The 18756-nt window shown below is 59.3% G+C and overlaps 1 protein-coding gene across 5 annotated transcripts in view; it reads right to left on the bottom strand.

The window, feature by feature from the left end:
- Positions 1 to 18756, bottom strand: part of SRCIN1 (SRC kinase signaling inhibitor 1) — a 61073-nt gene that overhangs the window by 22570 nt on the left and 19747 nt on the right. Inside the window, exons 1-3 of one of the 5 annotated variants that reach the window (XM_071728783.1) lie at positions 14413 to 14678; positions 10945 to 11228; positions 1073 to 1096 (exon numbers count right to left, since the gene is read on the bottom strand). In XM_071728783.1, coding sequence (XP_071584884.1) covers positions 1073 to 1096; positions 10945 to 11228; positions 14413 to 14614 — 510 coding nt within the window. In that variant the 5' untranslated portion in view covers positions 14615 to 14678. Of the gene's footprint in view, positions 1 to 1072; positions 1097 to 10944; positions 11229 to 14412; positions 14679 to 18756 lie in introns of those variants that run through there. The other 4 variants (XM_071728782.1, XM_071728786.1, XM_071728787.1 and 1 more) reach the window with 4 other exon arrangements.

Raw genomic sequence — 18756 nt, 5'->3', positions numbered from 1 at the left:
CCCCTCCCTCCTCACTGCTGTGACGTCCAGGAGCATCTGTCCCTCCCCAGCCCACCCAGCACAGCAAGAAAGCCCCAGCAGAGGTCATGAAAGTTGAATTTTGGGGAGAGAGCAGGGGGGTGGGAAGCATCTTTCCCAGCTGGAGGCCAAGCCTGCAGCTCCAGAAGACCCCAGGGGACACGAGTGGCCTGGAGGAAGCCCCCAGCACCTGCTGGCTGGGACCAGGCTCCTGGTGACATTCCTGGTGACATTCCATCCCCAGCTGCCTCCAGCTCATGGCCCACTTGGTAATGGGGCTCCCTTGGGGGGGATTTAACCCATCAGGCACCCCCAGGACAGGGACGGGTGAGGAAGATGCTCCCCTTCTCATGCAAAGTCTTTCCAGGCTTGGTTTTCCAGCTCTGGTTCTAGAAAATGAATCCCATGAGGCTGCAAACACCCAGGGGACCCCCCCAGGGTGGGTAACCCCCCAAAGCTCATCCCCGTTTCATTCCTTGCTCACAAAAAAGTGGGGAAAAAAAAAAGAAAAACCAAAGAAACCCAAGGCTTTTGTGCTCTTTCCCCCCAGTCCCAGGAATGTCCCTGAGGACGTGGCTGAAACCAGGTGGGGAGAACTCAGCTGGGGGAGCTGCTGCTCACAGGTTCTTTCAAGAATGAAAACTTGGGACCAAGAGCACATATTCTGCATTTTTACCACTCCTCCACTCTCTGCTTCCAGCCAAGGGAAGCACCAGGGCTTTTTTTCCCCACAGGAAAAGCAAAACCCCACTGGGGATGCCACAGCAGGGTCACCCAGCAACACCCCTGAGCCTGAAGTGGTACCAGGACATCCCTGGAACTGTTGGAAAACCCATTCCTCGTCCCTCTCCAGCCCTGGCACAGCCCAGCTCCAGGGAACAGCCCCAAACAAACTGCTCTGGCACAGGGATCCTCAACCACAAAAAAAAAACCCCGAGCTCCCACCCCCCTACACGGACACAGAGATGAGGCAAGGGTGGGGGAAAAAAAAAAAAAACCAAATAAAAAACAGCATGCATTTCAAACAGAAGCATGAAAAATCAGAAGTACTGACCTTAAAGCTCCAGTAGTTGGGCTGCTCACAGAAAATAAAACAACGAAACAGAAGAAAACAAAAACAAAAATAAAAAACACCATTAAGATTCTGGTTGGACTTTTCCTTTGGAGAACTCTTGACTTTAAAACTGCTGCATTAAACCTTCTCCAGTTTCTGGAACCCTCCCAGTGGGTTGCTTAAGTTTCATGCTGGGGAAGGGCTGGGGAAGGGGCAGCAGCAGGGCCAGAGATGGGTGCTGGGTGCAGACCCCAGTGCAAGAGGGCAGCCCAGCAGCATCCTTACTGGAGACACCGGTACCTGCTGGTCTGGGAGCTGGCCTTGGAAGCCAGGACAAATTTTTATTTTTAAAGGGATCTTCCAATCCCCTCTCTTCGCCTCTGCCACCTCCTGCTGGCTCCTCTTCCCAGCCTTTCCATCCGTGTCAGGGCAATGTGTGACAGGCAGTGACAGGAGCTGGCATTGCTTCCAGCCCGCTGAGCTGGAGAGCCTGGCAGCAACCTGCTCCCAACCCCCCCTGCCAGCCCCCCCTGGGACATGGCACCAAACCCCCAGGATGCTGCAGCTCACTGGAACACCCAGCAGCGGGCAGGGGATGGAGACCCAGGACCCCTCCCAGGGGGATGGGTGGGATAACACAGGGATGGGGAGCTCCTGAGCATGGGGTGAAGTTATTTGGGAGCAGGGAATGAGCCTGGCACAGGGTAGGAAGCACCCCCAGGGTGGTGCTCAGAGCCCAGCCCAGCTCCAGCAGCACCCCAAGCTCCAGCAGCACCCCAAGGCTGGGCTGGAGGGGGCAGTGGGAGGGGAGGGAGGGATGCTGGGATCCAGCTTGCCAGAGGGGATCAATATAAAAAGGTTTTGGTAGCACTGAGCTGTGGAGCTGATGGGTGGGGTGGGAGCAGCTTTGGTCCCAACTGTTTTTTTTTTATTGGGATCAAAGTTCTTGCCTGCTCTTCTCTCCCCTCTCACACCCATCTATTGCCTCACTTTTTTACAGCATTTCCTTCCCCACCACAACCACGGTGACTGCAAACCTCATTTGTTACTTAGAGGATGATTTTTTTTTAATTGTTGCTCTTATTACTTGAATTACTTGAAAGGGAAAGGCAGCTCCAGGCTCCCAATCCCCATCAGTCCTATTGCTGGCTGGCTGGGAATCTCCTCTCCCAGCCCTCTGGGAGCAGAGGAAGGAGTTAGATAAAGTCAGATAAGGTATCTGACCAGTATTTATCCAACAATCCACTTGCAGATTTGCTGCTGGGGTAGTTTTAATTTTTTTTTTCACCTCCTGACAAGGCAAACAGAGTGCCAGCCCACACGGACACCAAGTCACTTCCCAGCCTCAGCTCAGCTCCCAGGAGGCCACTCTGACTCCAACCCAAGATGCAGTCTGAATTAACACCCCAGAAGACATCAGCAGACCCAAACCAAGTTCTGCCTCCACCAAACAAAAAGTGTTTTTCCAAGTGACTGAAGCCAAAGGAGTGCAGAGCCTGGAGGCACAAAGGGCTTTTCCAAGGGCACACCGTGACTCAGAGGCTGGCCCAGAAATAGAAGCCCAGAGCTGTGATTATCAGGCACTATTAGGTAACAAACCAGCAGCATCCCAGCCCACCCTGGCCACCGAAACCTCATCCCAAACACCAGGACTTGGAACACGGAGAGGCTGGCTCAGAATTCCCACGGGGACCAAACGAAGCCACCCAGCTCTCCCAGCAATTAAAAAACCAGCAGCTTGGGGGGCAAGGTGCTGGGGGCAAGAGATGCTGGGGGGTGAGAGATGCTGGGGGGTGAGAGATGCTCTGGGGGGCGAGAGATGCTCTGGGGGGCGAGAGATGCTCTGGGGGGCGAGAGATGCTCTGGGGGGCGAGAGATGCTCTGGGGGGCAAGAGATGCTCTGGGGGGTGAGAGCTGCTGGGGGGTGGGAGATGCTGGGGGAGGTGGGAGATGCTGGGGGGGTGGGAGATGCTGGGGGGGTGGGAGATGCTGGGAGGTGAGAGGTGATGGGGGGGTGAAAGATGCTGAGGGGCAAAAGATGCTGGGGGGGGGGGGTGGGAGATGCTGGGGGGGTGGGAGATGAGATGCTGGGGGAGCAAGAGATGTGTCAAGCCAAAGCATCCGAGCCCAGGTAGGGGCTGGAGTTGCTGCCCCCCAGGTGGAGGAGCTGTGGGAAGCAGCAGCAGTGTCAGGGAGAGGAGGGCAGGATGGATTGCATCAGCTCCCAGGCAGTGGGTCGGTACCGGTTCTCCTCACCTCACACCAGTACACCCAGTCAAAGGGTTTCGACCCTAATCCGGTCCCTGGAGGCATGGAAATGCTGCCTTGGCACCCAGGATGTGCTGACTCCCCTCTTAACTCCCCTGTGCTCTGAATGGCTGCGATTCACTCCCAGTGTGGGATCGGATGTTGCGGCCGAATACTCCAAGAGCTGTGGCCAAACCAGTCTGTCCCAGTTCCTGAATGGTCCCCACCCGGTCTGTCATGGGAGATGATGCTCCTGACTTTTCCCTCCTGCAACTCCAGGCTCTTTTGTTGTGCTCTTGAAGAGTCTCAGTAATTTTCCTCAGGCCCTGATATTACTGATCCTATCTCCTGCCAGCCCTGGGTATGCATTTTATTTATTATTTTAGGATGACTGGACAGGCTTATCACAAAGCCCATAAATTACATCCCCACCGCACACACCAACCCCGTGAGGACTCTGCCTGAACCCCAAGTACCACAGGAAGGGAAGGAGAATATTCTGGAAGCAATTTGGGGATGGTTTTCATGACCTGGAGCCGGCAGGATCCAGACCCTGGATCCAACCCCAGGAAAGCCCCTTTGCTGGCAGCCCCTGGAGCCTGCGGGACCCCCCGAGCCGGGGGTTTGAGGGGGGAATGTGCTGCCTGCCCTGCCTGTACCCTGCTGAGAAGAGGGACTGCCCAGGGCTGACAATCTGGTGGCCACGGCCACCACCACCAGGACCTTTCTGGAGCTCCATCTGTCCTGGCAGGAGCTGCTGCAGCACCGGCGCCTTGCCCAGCCCCGTCCCTTCCACCCCTCACCTACCCCAAGGCTCCCAAAGGAAAAGAAAAATAAAAAATAAAAAAAAGGACTCATCCCCCCCCCCGGCACGGGTTGTGCTCAAGGAGGTGACGGTGACAGGAGACCAGCACAAGCCTTAAATCCACCCCTTCCCCCACACAACAGCGGGGCTGGAGCAGCTCCCCTGGCAGCAAGGGGCAGCCAGCCAGGCTGGCAAGGGGGGGTTTGTACAGAGAGAGGAGAAAAAAGGGCCAAGGTAGAATTAACAAATCGCTGGCTCTTCAAAAGCATCAAAGGGAGATAATGGTCTGAGAGAGGATTTGAAGCGACAGCCTGGTTACAACCCAGGAAGCAGGAGGCTCGGCTTGCAGCAGGGCTGTGTGGAAGGGATGATGAGGAATTACAGAAGCTGAGATGATAATTACAATGAAAGTCGTGTCCCTGATGCTGCAAAAGGATGGGCTACCTAGGACTGCCCCCTCTCAAAAAAACCCCAAAAAAAACAACCCACAAAAAACCCCAAAAAAACCCAAAAAAAACCAAAAAAGCCCCACAGGTCCCTGCAAATGCAAAATGGGTTCAAGCTGCAGCTGTGACCCCGGTGCCACGAGGGACCCCACGGGTGTGTGGGGAGCTGCACCCCCTGCACACACATCAGAAGAAAACCAGGGCTGGGAAGAAGTGAAGAACATTTGAGGGATTAGTATAAAAAATCTCTCTCTCTAAATAAATAAGTCTTTTGTGACTGTCCCGGGAGAAGACAGGAGGCAAATGAAATCCAAGTGACTCACGACCCTGACCAGGGCAGACTTCCCCAGGTTAGCAATTCCAACACAAATTTATTGGTGATTAACAGGGCAGTTTGGGCCTCTAAAATGGGCACCAGCAGCAGCCCCAGCACGTTCCACCAAAGGGAGGGACAGAGGCAGCTTCATCGGCTTTTTAATTAACTCATTTTCAGGAGTTCCAGTTTCCAATAGAGTCCCCCCCGGGCACAACGTCTCGACAAACAAAAATCTCCTTGAAAAATAACAATGAAGTGAACTTCATCTGTTTCTCCTCGTTAAAGTTTTTTGGTTTTTTTTTTTTTTTTAACGCTTTTCGGCACAAGAGAAACGGAATTAAAGTGGAAAGAGCAAAATGACAAACCAGAGCCAAATGCAAACAGGAGCCAGACAGAGGGAAGAGCAACACAAACAAGTGCTGCAGATCCTGCTGTCTGAGGGCTCACAGTTATTGCAAAAGGACCTCTCAAACCTTCCCAGTTGGAGCATCCCAGTGAGACCGGATGGGATGCAGGAGCACCGAGGGTGCTTCCCAGCACAAAAAGGGCACCAAGGTGCTCACTTTGCTGCTCCTTTTGCAGGCACAAGCATCTCTAGGGAAAGATTTGGGCTTCCAGCCCAAAGAGGCTCTAATGGCCATCAAGAGATGACACTAGAGATGCCACAGGAGGTTGTCACAGTGACCCAGGGACAGGTATCCCCGACGGGCCCCTTTCCCAGAGACACTGCTGCCAACTCCTGCCTGCTTTCCCTCGCCTTCCCCCCAAAACCTTTGGCCCTTGGCCACCCTCCCCACACCTCAGAGCGTGTCCTGCTGTTTGCCAGAACCACCCCGACCTCCCCTCTGCCCACGCTCCCCCAGGAGCAGGTTCCTCAGCTCTGCAGCACCAATTGCAGCCTTGACCTTCAGCACCGAGTCTCCGAGGCAGCCCAGGGGACAGCAGAGCACAAACACCTCTGGATTTTGGGGGATTTCTGCTCCTGACCCTCACTCCAGCTCCCCCTTCCCAGCAAGTCAGCAAATGCCTGCTCCAACCAACATCCCCCCCCCCGGGATGCATCGGGGCCGATGTTCTGCTGAGGCTCAGCCGTGCAGCTGCCTCCTCGAGCTTTAAAATCTCCCTCCTGTAGCCTCCACATCCAAGGTCAAAAACCACTTTTGTGCTGCAGGTTCCTTGGGGTCCGACCTTGCTGCTCAGCACCCTCTCAACCTGCTCAGGATGGAAGGGGAGGGGGGTTCCTCTCTCCCATCACTGCCCCGGAGGTCAGGGTCCCCCCCTCCATCCTGCTCTGGGGCGTGGGGAGGTGGCCAAGGAGCAGGGCCAAAGGTTTTGGGGGGAAGGCGAGGGAAAGCAGGCAGAAGTTGGGCAGATCGGGTTGCAGGGTCGCTATGGCAACAGCACGGCGGAGGTGGACAACACAATAGGGACGTGCAAGGTAAACCCGGCTGCGAGCAGGCAGGAGCATCCCTCTGCTCCAACCCAAGTCTCCCCGGGGGCCCAGAGAGCTTTGGGGTCACCTCCCACCCTCCCCCAGGTACCTCCGAACCCCGGGAAGCTCATCCCTGCAGGCAAATCCCTGCGACCCCCCAGCTAAGGTTGAGGGGGCGGCCAGATCCCCCCTGCACCCCTGGGACCTCTCAGCACCCATCTCCCCCCGGGGGGGCTACAGCAGCCACGTCCCCCCCCGAGCAGGGAGCCCTGGGGGGTCCCGGCACCCGGGGGTGCAGGGGAGGGTGCTGCCCCCAGCCTGCCCAGCCAGGAGCAGAGGTTTGAGGGGGTCAGAAGGTACCGAGATGCAGCCCCTGACCTTCTCCACTCCCTGACGGGAACGCTGCCTCTGGCTGCTGCAGTTTGCTGGTGCGGTGACACCGGGACAGCCAGCAGCAGCACGAGGCCATCTCACCAAGACCCCCGAGGCCACCGGGAAAAGGAGCAGAATTTGGGGTTGGAACAACTTTGGGCAGGGATGGTCGCAGCACGGGGAGTGCTGGAGGGGATCTGGGATCTACTCGCTCCTTCCCAAGGGGATGGAGTCAGATCCCATTCCTGTTGGGCAGCCACTGGGTTTCCCCCCGCTGGGCTGCACCCCGGATTTGTCACCCACTTTTCTGGGACTTCAATCCTTGTTTCCTCCCTGCCCTATGCATCCAGCTCAAGGAGAAGTGGGGTGACCCACAGACCTTTGCCTGACTCCCAGCTCCCAGGGACCTGATTCCAGGCCAAGCCCTGGCCCAGGTCTCTTTTAATCAGCCAGGAATTACTCCCAGTAGAGGGAAAAATAAGAGAATCGATAGAGACAGCTCTGGCTGCAGTCATGAGGATGGACACACACACACACACACACACACACACACACACACACACACACACACACACGCGTTCCACGCTCTCCTCCACCATTACAGCATTTTCCCACAGCCCACACCACGCTCCCCCTCTGGACACCAAGATCAGATCCCGGGAAAAGCAAGGAAGGGCCCTGCTCCTCACTCCCATTCCCCAGCCAGCTCCTTCCAACCCAGCCACCTGGGGCAGGGCTCCGAGCCCCCCCCTCCCCCCTTTTACCACCGGTTTTGTAAAAGCAAATTGTCGGGGTACCTCACGTCCTGCCTGCGTGGGGACACCCCCGGGCACCCCAAGAGGACGGGACTGGTGCCACCCCCACCAGCCAAAGCTCCATGTGCCCAGCTTTGGGGGCAAGCTGCCAAGCTTCTCCCCCTCTCACTGGGATTCGGGGTGGGCACCCAGCCGGGGGGGCTCACAGAGCTGTCAGGTCCCCCCCGGGAAGGATGCTCAGCCAGGAGCTGGAGGTCAGACAAGACCCCTCATGGTGAGGGGCTGCTGCACCCCCCCCGGCCACCATCTGCCCCTCTGGGCTGCTCACAGGGCAGTGTCCCCTGCAGAGGGACAGGGGGAGGAGGGGGGGGCTGCACAGGGGCACCGCAGGGGGGGTTGTACCGCACCATGGGAAGCGAGGCGAGCCCCCTCCCCCCTCCTCCCCTCCACCCGCAGCTGCTGCACCGAAGGACAACACAGGGACAACGGCAGCCGCAAAGTGACCCCCCCGGGAAGGGGGGACCCGCAGGAAAGGGGAGCGGGGAACGAGCAGGGAAGGCGGGGGGGGGCTCCAGGGGAAGGGCAGGAGCGGTGATGGCGGAGGACCAGGATCCCGGGGAGGGGGGGGGGTCGGAACCGGGACGTTTGGGGTGCAGCATGCGGGGATGGGGATTATTGGGGAGGGGGAGCTCGGGGAGAAGCGGACACCGAACCCTCACCCCCCCTCCTCCCCTCCCTTTCCCGCCCCACCGGCCTGGCCTCGCCCCGGTACCTGCGGGCAGGTGAACCGCTCCGGGCTCCGCAGCTCGATCAGCCCGGCTCGGTTCGGCGGGACCGGAGCAGCTTTGGAGGGGTTGGGGATGGGGGGGGGTGGGGGAGAGTGTTTGGGGGGGGGGTGCTGGGGGGCGGCGGGCGGGGCCGGGGCCGCAGCACGCGGAGCGGAGCCGCCACCTCCCGCCGCTGCCGCCGGCCCCGCGCACGCTCCCGCCTGCTCCGTCCCCCCCCCTTCCCCTTCCCCGCCCCCCAACCCCGCAACCGATAAGGTTACCATGGCAACGGAGACTCCACCTGCCGCCGCACCGACCCCCGGCAGCCAGGAGAGGGCGCGCGCTCCCGGTGGGGGCGGGGTCTGGGGAGAGGTGGGGGGGGCACGGGGGGAAATGGGGGTGGGGGGGGGGTCTGGGGAGGTGAAATGGGGAGGGGGGGTGCTATGGGTGCCCTGGGGAAGGGAGAGTGCGGTGAGGATGCAGGGAGGGGTTCGATGGGGGGGGCGTGCTGGGGGTGCAATGGGGTGAGGGGTGCAATGGGGGGGGGATGATGTCAGGGGTGCAATGGGGTGGGGGGCGTGCTGGGGGTGCAATGGGGTGGGTGAGGGGTGCAATGGGGTGGGTGAAGGGTGCAATGGGGGGGGGATGATGTCAGGGGTGCAATGGGGTGGGGGGCGTGCTGGGGGTGCAATGGGGTGGGGGGTGCAATGGGGAGGAACAGGGGGGCAATGGGGAACGGGGGTGCAATATGGGGGTGGGTGCTAAGGGGGGCGTGGGCTGGGGATGTGGCAGGAGGGGAGGGCAGCTCAACTTTGTAGCCCCCAGCATGCACCCCCCCCTAAAACTCACAGGGTGCTGCCGGGCACCCCAGCACCCTCAGGGCTTTGCAGCCCGTGGAGGAGCTGGTCCCCAGCATGGCCAAGACCCCACGTTTTAGGGAAACTGAGGCACAGAGGCATCAAACCAGCACCTCCCCAGTCTGCCTGCACCCCTGCCTGCCCTGCACCCCAGGGTGATAAGGAAGGGCTGAGCACCTCCACCCTCTCTTTTTTTGTTCCAAAATCAGATTTATTCTGGGCAGCTGCAAATCCGCTGCCGTCAGGACACACACTTAACACTCAGCTCCAGCCTCTTCCTTTTTTAATATAAAAAAATATATAAATATATATAATTACTTCTATTTGCTGCAGCAGAGCCGGACAAGCTGAAATCCCAGATTTTATATAGTTTAACTCTGACCTGCACCAGGCATCTTTCTGCTCCAGCTCCACTGGTATTTAACCCCCTGCTGCAGCTCAGGAGCTCAGCGGGGTTTAATTGGGATGGAGCGGGGTTTAATTGGGATGGAGCTGGCACTTAACGGGCCACAGGCGAGGGGGGGGAGGTGTTGGTTGGTAATCTCTTATTTTCTGGGAGTTTCTGATTTTTCTGCATAAAACTGTGCAGTCCCAGTTCGTCCACACGCTGCCAAAAAGTCTGTCCCAAAGGGATGTGGACTTCAGGGAGATGCTAAGGGGGGGTGGGGGCACCTCTTTAAATCATCTAATCAGGATTTTTCCAAATGTTCCAAACTTTGCTCCAGCTGAACCGTGCATCCCACAGCACGGATGAGGAGCCCTGGCAGTGCCACCCTTCTCCTGCTAGATTTACCCCCCAGGTTACCCCAAAACCAGACCCAGAGCCCAGCTCCATCAATCAGCTCATCCCAGTCCCATTCCCGTTCCTCTGGGTATTATTAATGTGCTCATTTAACCCTCTCCCACCTGGGTTTTAAATCCAGCAAAATGCTGCCTCGGACCTCTCTGCAGATTTTCTAAGAGGCTCTTGGGTTTGGGTACAATTATTTGCCTGGTTTTTGTCTGCTGTTTTATGTACAGATGCTCCAAAATTAATATTACACTCACTTTCCAGTCCCTCTGCCTGAGCAGGGTGGCATTTTGCTGCAGGCTTTGCCAGGCTGAAAGGGATGTTGACATTTCTGAAACGTTTCTATTCACCTCCGATTTTCTAAACTCTCTCGTATGTAATTTAAGGGAAAAAAAAAAAAAAAAAAAAAAAGAAGAAAAAAAAAAGAAAAAAAGAAAAAGAAAAAAAGAAAACAAAAGACTAAAGCCTGTGATCAGAAATACCTGCCAGGCTCCCCTGGAAGAGGAAAGCAAGCTTCAAACGTTTCAAGCAGGCTCAGGGTGTTGTATCCCAATGTCATTTAAAGGTGGCACCTGGGGTTTCTAATTTCATTTCCCCCCTGTTATTATTTACTGCCTGCAGAGGAACTGACAGAAAGAAGAAGGAAAAAAGAAGAAAAATAGGACTTTTGGGGTTGGTGGTTTTGGGGTTTTTTTTCTTTCCCACCAGTTGCAAATGGGGGATGCTCCTGGCTGGGCTGCTGGAGGGAGCTGGAGGGAACTTTACCCCTGTACGACTTTGACCACTGCAAACAGACACCAAGATCCCCCCCTCACAGCCCTGAGTGAGGGGAGTCAGAAATCAAGAGAATTCCAGAATCCAGCTCATCTCTCACCTTGCTGGGCAGCCAGGCCAGAGGGGGACACATCCTCCCCTTGTCAGACCTAAGGATGCTGCTCCCTCTGCCCCTCGAGGATGCTCTTCATTAAATTTAGGGGATGCTCCCTTCAGGGACCTATTTCATGGACCAGCCAAGCTTTTGCTGAGCCTCTTCTCCTCCAGACAACCCCAAAAGGGACCCCCAAAAGACAACCCCAGCCCCATACCTGGTCCCGCATGCGTTCCTGCTGCCCCCGGAGCGCCAGGGCGTGCTGCGGGTACTTGTTCTTCAGGTGATCCATGAACGCATCCCTCTTGCGTTCCATTTCTGACTTCTGGAGGCCGGTGAGAGCCTCCAGGCTCTGGGCAGCGATCACCGTGTGCCTCCTCTCCGAGGTGTGCACCAGCCCCACGTTGGAGAAGCGCCGGGTGCCGTTGCCCAGGGTCCGGTATTCCCGCGGGTATTCGGCATCGTCCGCAGAGATCATGTGGGTGCTGGACCTCTCGGGATCTGCACGGGGAGGGGGGAGAGCAGAGAGGGGTCAGGGGCAACCCCACCGCCCCGGGGTGAAGGTGGGGGGATGAGGTTTGGGGGGTTTGTAAGGAGGGAGAGCTGAGCTGAGATAGGAGAGGGGTTATCCCCCCACGGGGTCCAAATGGGGTTGGGGTGGGGGGGTTTGTGCACCCTGAGGTGGCAGCGGTGTCCCCAGATGTGGGGGTGGTGGGAGGTGGAAGGGGTAGGGGGCATCAGGAGGGATGGGGGAGCTGGGGTGTCACCGGTGTGTTTGGAACAAAAGATGAATAAAAAGAAGGTTGGGTCACTAAAACGGCACAGACAGGACACAGGAGCTGGGAACCACTTCAGGGAACAGACAGACAAAGGGACAAAGGGACACACGGACAAACCAAAAAGAAAAGGAAATGCTGGCCAGGGTTGGGGAGAGGCTCACGTCTGCCCTTCACCCCCCACACCCTGCCCACAGGACCCTCCTGCAGACCCTCCCCACCCCCAGAGACTCAGCCCCCCCATCTCTGCTGCCAGCCCCCCCCTGGGGGACCCAGCCCAGCCCTGGGGGTGCTCTGCAGCATCCCAGCACCCCGGAAGAGCTCATCCCATCCCATCCCATCCCATCCCGGGTGGGCAGAGCGGGCAGGGACAGGCAGGGGACAGGCATGGGGCAGGCAGGGGACAGGCAGGGGACAGGCAGGGACAGGCAGGGGGCAGGCAGGGGACAGGCAGGGGCAGGCAGGGGGTGCAGGGAGGCAAAAGGGACTCATGGGTTTGCTGATCATTCATTAACTGCACGTTGTGGCTTTCAGTGCCAGGGGAGCTGTGCCCAATGCCAGCTGTAACCAATGCCTGGAAGTCCCCAAGGGCTGCCAGCGCCTGGCACCTCCTCAGAGCCTGCAGGACGAGGCCACCCCCTGGTCCCCAGCCCTTCCCCAGCCCTGGAACATCGACCCTCACTCCAAAAAGCCACTTTCTAGGCTCTTGTGTCATTTGAGCCTGTGTCACACAGCCCTGGGTTGGTCCCGGCCACTACCACGGTGCCACGAGCTGCCTCTGCCACTACCAACTACTTCAGCAACCTGCAGCATGTGGTGCAGGATTCACTGCTTCAAATCTTCCCTTTTCCACTTGCCATTTAACCTTGATCCATTATTCATCTCCTTTCTTGTCCTTCTCTTTCCCCTCCCTTCCTTCCCGAGCTCCTGTTAAGCAAACCATAGAGGGTTGGGTTTTTTTCTCCTCCCTTAATTATTTATCAGCCCAACATATTAGCTTTATATCAACTGATTGTGTTATTAATGTAGGACAGGACTCCAGCGTGTGCTCCAGACAGAACTCCTCTGCTCAAGGTCACACGAGGGGGTTTGCTACGAGGCTCTCAGCAAGAGCCACAGGGACATCCTCACCCCCTCTCCTCCTCCAAAAAAAGCTCCAGGCCCTGCCCTGCACGGCTCCGTCCCTGTGACCTTGGCCAGGGGACCGCCACCCCCCTACCCAAAAGACAGCAGCAGAATTGGAGAGCTGGAGCTCCCAGTCCCTCCCTGCCTGGCTCAGCTGGGTCCCTGTGTCACCGCTGCACAAGGGAGGTCATGGTGAAACACCAGGCACGTGCAAAACTCCCCAGGATTCTCCCCCACACACAGAAAATGGCACGGGAGAGGTGACAGAGGGGCCACTTGGGTGCTTCTGCTGGCAGAGGAGAAGGCAGCGTGGGGCTGAGAGAAGGGGCTGAGAGCATCTTCCCAGGGTCCCCGGCACCACCAGACTGCTGAGCCCCAGCACCCATGGGAGAGGCAGATGAAGGAGTTGCTCCTCTCCCAACCTGCTGAGCCCTGGAGCTTCCTGCTCACCTTCCCCCCATCACACACCCCTCTGCCCCCAGGTTTGCTGGCACCAGAGAGAAAACTCCTCCTGCCCTCACCACTGGGCCAAGCTCTTCCTCTGCGATGGCAGAGGAAGCAGCAGAGATGTGCTGGGAGGGGGGAACACGTCCAGCAGCCCCCAGCCCCCACTGGGTGTCCACTGGCAGTGCCTGGATGCATTTGTGGAGCCCTTGGGTGGGGAGAAGGGTGAATGGGACCCTGGGCATCCCCTCGACGTGGGCAGCATCACCACTTCCCACCCAACCAGCCCCTCTGCAGTGCAGGATCCTGCTGCCAACAGGACTCTCAGCCCCACGCATCCCATGGGAACAAGAAGCCCAGGAGGGCAGCAAAAGAGGGGTGATGGGGCACCCCAAAAGGCCCCGGTCACAGCAGTGACAAGGCAGGGGGGAAGGAGCTCCTCTCCCTCACTGGGGAGAACAGCAGCTCGGAGACCCCAAACCAGAGGTAGGTGGAGGGACAGGGGGGTTGGGGAGTGCCAGGGGGGCTGCTTCCCTGCAGCTCCCACCTCCCCGGTGTCTCCATCAGCCCCAGGTTTAGCAGCTGAGGGGTGAAGCTGCATCCCCGGCTCCTTCCCACCCTCCTCCTCCTCCTCTCATTGCCGAGCCATGCATCAGCATGCAGCTCCCTGCTCCCTAATTACATGCTCCGGGAGTGGAACGCGCCAGCTCGCTGTCTTTCTGCCGACTGCTAAAAAGGATGATTTGAAAAGCCCTGCACAATCTGCACAGGGGTCAGAGCAAAGCTGGAGCCTGGCGGGGGCTCTTCCACCCCCGGCTGCGCCGCATCCGCTCCCGCATCCCTCGCCAGACTCCGGACCACCACAAACCCCCCAAACAGAAGAGGAAAACCCATTGCAGACACGAGTGTACCTGTCCCCGGGGCCACCACCTTCCCCTTCCAGATCCCAGCCTGGAGCGGGCAGGGACCCTCTGATAAGCAAACAGCAAAAAAGTGGGGTGCAGAGAGGGACCTTAAACCACCCGTGTCCCTTCGTGCTTCCATGACACTGAGCACGGAAAAAGGGTGTTCATCCTCCTTCCCGGCCCTCACCCCAAGGGAATAATTCCATCCTGACCCCCGAAATTCCCCCACTGAGTCGTTACTCTTCCTCCCGTGCGGGGATGCTGGAGCAGGGGACCCCCCGCTGCCGGCCGCGGCACCGGCAGATCCCTGGAAAGCTCTTCCAAGTAGGTCACTGGGATGGCAAACCTGGTGCCCGGAGCCTTCCCAGGGTCCCCAGCCCATCCAGGTGCCCCTGCGGGACTCGTCCCCTTCCCGGGGACCGTCCCCACGCTTACCCGTGGGCGCAGGACAGCTTCCACGGCGACCGAACTGCTGCGGGGGGACGGGGGAGGCGGCCCCGGGGGCTGCGGGGGCTGCAGGAGGCTCCTTGGCTGGGCGCAGGGCTCCCACCACAGCCAAAATCCCACGGTAAATCCTGGCGAGCCCCTCTCCCAGCAGCGGGGGGTTAGGGAAACGCGGCTCTCTTCGCCGATTCATTCATCCATCTTCCTCACCTGCCAGCAGAGGTGTTCCCCACCCCGGGGCCACAGCCCGGGCTCCTAGCAGGATGCAGCCATCGCCTCCTTCCCGGGAAATAAATAAAAAACAAGCAAAGCAGCCCCGGAGCCGAGCTTTGGGTGCTGCTGCTCTTCAGGAACGGAGCTTTGGTGCCCGGCTCGCAGCTCTCTCCCGGCTCCCGGGGACGGGAGAGACCCGGGGTGGCCCAAACCAGAGCCACGCCGGGTCAGGGGGGCTGCGGGGGCTGCTCGGATCCCCCCTTCCCTGCTCCCCCCCTCCCCCCCCCCCCTACTTTATCGTCAAGAGAGATCTTTCAAACACAGTTTACTGCTGCAGTTTCATAAATCTTCAGGAGGCAGCAGGGCTCAGGGAGGCCGCGAAAGCGACGGCAGTCAGCGGAGCATGAAAAATCCCCCAGGAAAGCGATTATACAAAAAGGGGTGAAAGGGAGGGGACGGAGCGAGTACATTTGGGGATAAAGGGAGGCGAAAGAATAGAAAAAGCCCCTCGGAGCGATGCGGCTCCCCCGCACCCGGCCATTAATGCAGCGGGAAGAGAGGGGATGCTCCTGCCTTCCTCCCAGAGGCTGCGGCTGCCGCACTGCCTGCCCGCTGCCTGCACAGCACCCGGGGAGCCTGCCCAGCACCCAGAGCCCCGCTCGGCGCTAACCCCTTCCCTGCCGGTCTGCTGGAAGGCTCCGGGAGGCGGCAAAAACCAGGGAGAACCTGGGTGGCTCCTGCCGCACTTAACTCCTGCTGTGCTGCACAGCCCACCCCGGGGCGGGGAGGACCCCAGAAACCACCCCCCTGGCCCAGCAGGATCGTCAGAGGCATCGCTGCCCCCGGAGGAGGGAGGGGCTGTCACTCGGCCCTGCGCCAGCTGCACTTATTTTGGGGATGGGGACACGGTGATCCATCTCCTCCCCCCCTTCTTCCCCCCCCCAGGAATCTGCTCCAAGCTCCCATCTCACCCTCAGAACGGTTCCAGTGACCACAGCCAAGAAGTGCCGGGACCCCCATGTGTGTCCCCTCCCAAAGCCGTGGTGACAAGGCGAGTGACACTCCGGGGACAGCCACCAGCACCTGCCACCCCCGGCACGGCCGAATCCCGACCGGGTCCAACCATCACCCGTGCTTCAGGCAGCCAGAGCTGCTGCTTTTAAACCAATCTGCAGAGAAAAGGGGCCCTGGTTTGGCCCAAGCCCTTCGGCTCTGGGTGTCCCTGTCCCGTGGGGATGCCGGGAGGGGACAGACCCGGGTTTCACCCCAGCACGGGAGGGTTGAGGTGAGGATGGGAGAAGTTGATGGCCGTGCTGCCCCTTTTCTCTCATCCTCTTGGACCGATGGAGACCTGGCAGCAAAGCTCCAGGGAAAAGCCAGGGGATGCCAAAGCCACCACGAGGAACCAGTAGCCCCCCAGTAACAGGACAAAGCTCCCACCCCGGCCATGCTAGAGCCCGGCAGCCCCTCGGGAGGGGGGATGCAACTCCCCCATCTCCTCTCCCCACTCCCTCAGCACGGACCTGCAGCTTTGCCCAGGCTCAGCAGTGGGTGGGGGGCTCCCCGCCGAGCTTTTCACTCCTAAATTCCGAGAGAACCAAGAAAAAAAAAAAAACCAAATCACCACCCGCTGACCCTTTTATCGGGATCTTCCCAGCCGGGTAGCGGAGATCCCACAGCCCCCCCTTCCACCAGGACACCCCTTGGCTGCTCGAAGGAAAGCCAGCACACACTGTGGCAGTCTGGAGGTGACCCTGCAGACCTGGCTCAGCCTCTCCCCAGCTGCTGCCTGCCCTGGGTGCTGCCTGCACCCCCCTGCACCCCGTGATGGGTGCCGTGTCGGTGCACACCGGGTGCTCCATGCCCGCAGCTCGGGGTGCTCCAGCTGGCACCTTCCTGCCCTGCTGCCCTGCCTCTCACCCACCTCCTCGGCTTTGGAAGCAGAGAAACACCCGGATAAATTCCCATGTCATCATCCTCAAAATGCAAACCCAAAGAGAAATCCCATCTGGACAACCCCGCAAAAAAAGCAGCAGCCAAGTTCCCACCTCCGCGGGTGTTATCACCCGTGGGAAGGGGAGAGGAGTTCACCCTCGAACTCCCATGGGTGCAGCACTTGCTCTGTGCTCAGGATCAGGACCAGCACCCATCTGCCCAGAGCCCTGTCCTCACATCCCTCTGGTCCCTGTGGGAAGGGGACCCCAGACCCGAGGAGCTCTCCAGCCCTGCTCACCCCGACCTGCAGCTCCCCTGACCCCTGCAGCAGCTGAAAAGAACAAGCTGGGTGCTGCCCTCCCTCCTCCTGCCTCTGCCTCCTCTGCTCAGCATCTCCCCAGGATCTCCTGCCAGCTCCAGGCCGGGGGTAGCACAGTCAGGAGGCGGGGTGGGCTCTGACCGTGCAATCAGGGGGTGAAAAACAAGCCCGGTGTGGCCTCTCCATGACAGCCCAGCACCTCTGCTCCCCCCTGCAGCACCCAGCTCGGCAGCTGGTAGAGCTGGAAACACCAGGGAGAGCTCCAGGGCTCCCAGATGGAGCAGCCACCACCCCCCCAGCCCACCCCCAGCCCCGGTGGCAAGGGGCAGGTTGCTGCAGACACCCAGGGCAGCACAGCTGTGACCAGAGAGCCAAGCTCAGTGGCATCAGGAAGCCACCAGGTGGGAATGTCCCCGGTGCCCTGCGGGAAGGGCAGCCCGGGGTCAGCAAAAGCCTTTTGGTTGGAAAAGAGCATCCGAGTCCAACTGCTGAAGCATCCGTGGGGTGAGGGGGTGTCCCCACCTATCCCGGTCTCCTGGGACTCCCCAGAGGGGTGGGAAGCATCGATCCCTGGTGCAGCAGGAGGCAGAGAGGAGCTGCCCTGGTTCCAGAGGAGCTCAGGGAGGGTGGGGTGGCAGGGGAAGGGTGGCAGTGGCACTGTCCCCCTGCCATCAGCTGCCTCTCCAGCCTTTGGCAGGAGCTGGTGGCATCCTCTGCACACGGAGAGCATCCCTGCCTGGGACACAGCATCCCCTGCCAGGGACCAGAGGAGAAAGGGTCCCCACGTGCCCTGGCAAGAAGCCCCATCCTCCCTCAGCTGGCAGGGACAGCACAGGGGCTGGGGAGGTGCCAGCAGCTTGGGGACGCCAAATAAAGGAAAAATAAAGGAGGGGAGAGGCTGGACCCTGCCCGGATCTTCCCAGCAGAAACACAAAGCACATTGTGGTCCTGTCTCCCACCCACAGAGCAGCAGAGACTGGGGGTGGCACAGCCTGGCAACTGGGATGGGGACAGCCCCGGAGGCGCCAGCCAGGTCCAAGCCCGGGGATCCCCCTTGGCTCTGGGTCAGAGAGGGAAACTGAGGCACGGGGCTGGGGGAGGAAAGGGTCTGCCCCCATCACCTGCAAAGCTGTCGTCTCCATCCCTCTTTTCCCTGCCTTGCTGGAGGATTGCCAGCACAGACCAGTGCCACAAAATCAGAAATAGCCCCCAGAACACAGCCCCCCCCCCCCCAACCCCGTGCTGCAAAGCCAGGTCCTGGCTGCTCCTGCCTTGAGCTGCTGAGGAAAATTGCTCTGGAAATCAATTCCAATCTATCAGGTGCCAGAAAAAACGAGAAACTGCCCCCCCTTCAAGACACCAAATTGATGGTTTCTCAGCTCAGAGCAGAGGGAGGGAGGTGGGGAGAGGGAGGACAAGGAGCAGAGGAAGGGGAATGGTGGGGGACGGGGTCCTGCTGCAAGGAAACAGCCCCCAGAGCAGCTCCTGGGGCAGCAGAGGGCAGGGAGGGAGGGATGGATGGATGGAGGGAGGGAGGGACAGGGAATGCTTGGGAGAGCAGCTGCTGGGAGCAGGGATTCATCTCCAGCCTTCACCAGTAACCTGTAGCTTGCAGGTAATCTGCTGCCCTCCCAAAAAAGCCACTACAGGAAGAATTCAAAGCAACCCCTTGGCTTTCCCAGCCCTTGCCCTTTGGCCTGGGATTACAGCCTCAGCCTGGAGGCACCAAATTGCTCAGGTCCAGGAGAAAACACCCAGGAAGAAGATTTCCCATCCCTTCCCTGGCGTGGTGGGACCACGTTGGATGCTGCAGGGAGAGCCCTGCTCAGCTCAGCACAACTTGGCCCACAGGGAACAAACTCAAAGAT

This window comes from Heliangelus exortis, chromosome 29, assembly GCF_036169615.1.
Source record: "Heliangelus exortis chromosome 29, bHelExo1.hap1, whole genome shotgun sequence".
NCBI classification, from domain to species: Eukaryota; Metazoa; Chordata; class Aves; order Apodiformes; family Trochilidae; genus Heliangelus; species Heliangelus exortis.
Note: the sequence above shows the minus strand (reverse complement) of the source record. Positions and strands in the feature narration are given on the sequence as shown.